Source organism: Oreochromis aureus, linkage group 19, assembly GCF_013358895.1.
Source record: "Oreochromis aureus strain Israel breed Guangdong linkage group 19, ZZ_aureus, whole genome shotgun sequence".
Classification (NCBI taxonomy): Eukaryota; Metazoa; Chordata; class Actinopteri; order Cichliformes; family Cichlidae; genus Oreochromis; species Oreochromis aureus.
Genome location: NC_052960.1, coordinates 20,455,537 through 20,460,436, shown reverse-complemented (window position 1 = coordinate 20,460,436; position 4,900 = coordinate 20,455,537). Strand labels below are relative to the sequence as shown.

The following is a 4,900-nucleotide window of genomic DNA, read 5'->3' as shown; positions in this document are numbered from 1 at the left end:
ATTTAGACTGAACAGTGAGGATGGAGGAGACAAATGGTGGTTTTCAGACACTTGTCTATGAAGACGATTTGCACAAGGAAGAGTATCCTCCGTACCATCAGTCTAACAGGATACAAGGTATAATAATTCAAATTTTTATTCATTGCACTCCCATAGTCAGGTTTCTGATTCTTTTGATTGAAGTAGGTTTTACAGAGTTAAGATATAATGACAGGACATGTTGATCTGAGACAACTACGTGTAAGGTTTACATGCTCTAACAGGATTTTTCTAATCATAAATAAAGAGTACAGAGCAGATGTTAAATAAATTACTAGTAAACAGTAATATTAAGTCATAAAATGATCACATTTTATTCCTTTAAAGCTTCAACCAAGTTATATGTGTGTTACCTGCCTCTAAGTTGAAAACTGATCATTTTCTGCCTGTTTAGTGTCCATGTTCACTATGAGTCCTGGGAGACGCCACAGACTGGCTGCAGTGTGCCTGGCGCTTCTTGCTGCTGTTCTTCTGATACTGAATATTGGCCTGGGGATCCACTGTAAGTCATTATGAGTTACAGGAGTGCACAGAAATGTTTTCATTATTAAATCATGTCTTTTTTGCAATTTAGCAAATGGTTATCAAACTTTGCCAATAGTCCAAATACAAAAACAAACAAACAAACAAAAAATCTCTAAACTGTAAAAAAAAAAAAAAAAAAACTTAAGAAAAACTGAAAAAGTCCTGATAATTTTCTGCCAGAACACCTTCTGTTTTTTAGTACAAAACAAAATTGGTTTTTATTCTTTCCTTTTATTCTCGTCAATTCCAAAACTGTACTAAAATATGTCAGCATCCATCTCCTCATAAAATGACTAAACAATCGATGAAGAAAATAATTTACAATCTTTAAAATTTGAGCTTTTGTATTTTTGCTTGAAATGAGTTTGTCCTCATGTAAAGACATGGAAGTGACTTCAAAGTGTTGTCTTTAAACAGGATACCTGGCAAACATTAACAAAAATGTAAGAATATTTAACAATATCCAGAGTACATTTAAGCTAGAATCACTGCCTCGTGTTTCTTTGCATCAGCCAAATTGTTAAGCTGTAGTTTCTATTCTTGTCTGTTGAATCATTGCATTTACTTCATCAATGAAGCCGAGACTAGTTTATCCTAGATTAACACTGTAGGATCTCTACCTTACAATATGAAGTGACTTGAGATCAGAGTTGTTGACAGCTAAGCGGTGCTCAATGAATAAAACTGAACAGATCAGTGATCCTGTAATTTGGGTTTATTAGAATAAGAAAGATCGATGACTGCAGCCCTCTCAGCACAAGGCTGACAGGACTTTCCCCCCCATATAATAAATAAATAAAACACAGAATAAAACATTAAAACAAAAAAGACAGATTACTATCCCAAACTTCCAGATAGACTGCATCTACTGGATTTGTTTTGTCTACGCTTGCCTTTCAAAGACAGTGAGGCGCAAAGTACAATTAGAAGTGTTTCTTCTGATGAAAACTTTTCATCAGCAGCTAAGGCACAAGGACCCGTGTCCACACTTGGGGTTTTCGTGTTCATTTTCTATTAAAAAAAAAAAACCTAAGCAGTGACACCACTTAAACTCCGGTTGATGGTGCACATCTTTTTCTCTGCTGTGCTAAAGATGCTCTCAGCTGTTTAACTTTAGGGATGGAGAAAAGTTTGACATATTTCACGACCATTAAATATTAGCGAGGCCTCTGAGAATGAGATCAAGCAAAAATCCCTGCTTGTGCTCATGGACCCTAAATTTCAACAAATAAGACAATAATACGACAAACTGCTGAGTGACACAAGAGTCTAGGGGAAGGGCAAGCATGAAGTGAGATGCTGTGTGTGTGTACACATGTGCTCACACATGTTGGTACCTCTCTCCCTGTAGCAAAGTCCAGAATAAAGTCTGAATGTTCAGTCAATCAAGATCCATATGAGCTGTAAAGAAAATAACCTCAGCTTTTTCTTGGATGTTCAAAGTTTTTCAGTTCATACAGGAACATCAGCACTCTGGGTGAATGTATCGCTGTTTACTTCCCCCGTCTCATTCAGCCTGGTCAGGATGTGTTCAGAGAAAAAAAGAGGAACAGAAAGAAATTTTAAAAATTTGGGGGCTTTTTGGTTGCTCTTGTTTACTTTCCTCTGCCAGCTTCGTTTGCACTGGAAAACCAAAGTGTGTGATCACAGGTGAAGTAAAGGATATTTTTCCAGTGCAGAGTTTAGAGTGCTCCATTTGGTGACAGCTGTTGAGCAACATTTCTAAGGATGTTGAAAACACAAATATTTCTGTTTACTATTAGGCAAAAGCATTACATAAATCACATTTTCAACAAAAGATAGAGCGAAGGCACAGTTACAGGGAAAATGTGTCTGTCTGTGACTAAACATTTCTATGTGCTACAACATGGACATAATGATTAAATGTACTGAGGCGAGTAATTTACTGTCAGCCTGCTTAATGATTCATTGTACTGATGCTACAATGATTTGTACAAATCTTGGAAATTTACAATAACATTTCTAAATAAAACTGATGATGTACAATGTTGTCAAACCACCTGATTTATAATATTGTTACTAAAGAATAAGAAAAGTAACAGTATTCAACACTTGCAGATAACAAACTCACAGATTCTCACCTCACGCTCGATGATACCGAACGCATCAGCAAAGAGCTGGTTGACCTCCAGGACACTTACAAGACTGCAGTGGAAACCATGAAGGATGCCAGGAAGCAGCTGGACAGCGAGATGAGCCGTCAGACACAAACCAACTGGGAGCTTGAACACCAGACAAAAAGAAGCAATGACTATAAAAGTCAGATTGAAAAAGTTACAAAGGAAATTGAAACCATGAAAACACGTTTATCAATGCTTAGTAAGGCCTGTTTCATTATTTCTGTATATGATAAAATTGTAAAAGCATAATGATTTGTTTCATCATTTTCTATAATGGTGGTATTATTTTTTGGAAACAGGCGATGGCTGCAAACACTGTCCTGCAGGATGGATTTTAATGAACTCTGTATGTTACTACTTCCCCTTGAAATCAAATGAATTCAAAACATGGAAGGAATCCAGAGATTTCTGTCAGCTGCAGGGAGGAGATCTTATAATCATAGACAGCCAAGATGAAGAGGTTTGTTAGTATTTCTGTGCAGCGGTGTTCATGCAGATTTCTGAAAATTAATTTTTGGTTTTGTTTCTTTTTTTGTTAGAACTCAACAGTCAATTATTTGTTAAATCATCAAGCTGCCCGGAGACAAACTCGTGACCTGGTCTGGGAGCCTTCCTTTCCTCACCGTGTGAGACCTTGGATGCCTCACAGAGACCCTGAGTTTCTGGATTGGCTAAGCAGAACAATAGATCGTCAAGATACGCCTCATCCCCCAATGGGCTTCTGGATCGGACTGAGAGACGTCCATGAGGAAGGGACTTGGAAATGGTGGGATGGAACATTACTTGCTGAAGGGTAAGAGTTTAGTGTCATTTAAAATGACTGCTTTCATTTCAAACATGAAGAAATATAAACATAAGCAACAAAACTGTACTGTACATTGAGATGTCTCCAACAACACTACACAGCTTATTTTACCTGCTAGGATGAGTTAGGAGGCGTTATGAACTTATTTAATCCAATCCCTTTTGATGCAATTAAAATTATTAAAATTATCAGCTCGATATCATCTATACATACAGCAATGACATATATGCACATATATGCATACATAGACATATGCATCTATATACACATACATATGTAATGCAATATGCAATGCACGAAGCAAAACAACGATCTACATTATTACAGCTAACAGGGTGTACCCGGCCTTTTCGCCCTACGGTGGCTGGGATAGGCTCCAGTCCCCTGCTACGCTAAATTGGTTAAATAGAATACAACGGATGAACATATACATTCATACTTCTACTTTTTTATGTTTTCATTTAGCTTTAATTGCACAATTAGTCCATTCTCCACATACAGATATACAAAAACTTCTTCTTGGTCTTTGAATACTGTGCGTCTTTAAATTTAATCAGCGTGTAATGTAAAATTTGCTGGAAATTTCACATTAAGAATGAAAAGTAAGTAAAGTAAAGTTTATATAGTTCTTTTTAAAGACAAAAACGCCACAAAGAACTGTACAAAAGTTAAAACACAATTAATATCAAGGTAATCATTTTTTGAAATAACAAAAGAATGTCAGGAGGAGGCCTGATTAAACGTATACACACGGTGAAACTTGAGTAAATCAGCAGTCAGTTGTGTTTGTCCTCCTGAAGGATAAATTACATGAATAAGATAAAAGGTGAATAACGATTAATGTGGATCCCGTGAAAGGAAATCCTGTCTCAGCAGTGTGACTTGTCATTTGCTTCAGGTACTGGAACGATGGAGAGCCAAATGATATCAACAATGAGGACTGTGCAGCGTTGTATCCCAAAGCAAACTTCTACAAGAGCTGGAACGACGTTAAATGTGATGCCCAAATGAAATGGATTTGTGAAAAAGCAACAAAACAACTGAGCTAAAATTTCTGCAATAATGCATCACAATCTTACATAAGCACGTTTCTATCACATAAATCTCTGTAAGCATTTAAGAAACTTTTTAGCATATTAGTAAATCTTACAGCTAAGATGAAAAAGCATTATTCAGCACATTTATATAAAGTAAACTGCTGTTTAAAACTGTTTTGCCCATGTGTGTACCCTGTATTTAGCTACAGCAATAAAACAGTAAATTCTTCATTTAAAATATATACAGACTTACAGTGTTTTACATTATTAACACAATATTATACCAGTATGTCTGTTTACACCTAATCTGCTGATGAACACATTAATAAACACTTGTGCCTGGTAACAATTAA

At 36.2% G+C, this 4,900-nt stretch overlaps 1 protein-coding gene across 1 annotated transcript; it reads left to right on the top strand.

The window, feature by feature from the left end:
• LOC120434697 (C-type lectin domain family 4 member M-like) lies at positions 1-4,900 on the top strand. Its single transcript, XM_039602986.1, has 6 exons — positions 1-117; positions 434-541; positions 2,644-2,904; positions 3,005-3,165; positions 3,245-3,498; positions 4,409-4,900. The coding sequence occupies exons 1-6, from the start codon at positions 21-23 to the stop codon at positions 4,557-4,559; spliced, it is 1,032 nt and encodes a 343-aa protein (XP_039458920.1). The 5' UTR covers positions 1-20; the 3' UTR covers positions 4,560-4,900.

Bases quoted from the DNA above. Each gene is read 5' to 3' on its own strand.
- LOC120434697 (XM_039602986.1), top strand. From the start codon at position 21: ATGGAGGAGACAAATGGTGGTTTTCAGACACTTGTCTATGAAGACGAT. The intron at 542-2,643 runs GTAAGTCATTAT...CAACACTTGCAG, and splicing joins TATTGGCCTGGGGATCCACT to ATAACAAACTCACAGATTCT. The intron at 2,905-3,004 runs GTAAGGCCTGTT...TTTTGGAAACAG, and splicing joins AACACGTTTATCAATGCTTA to GCGATGGCTGCAAACACTGT.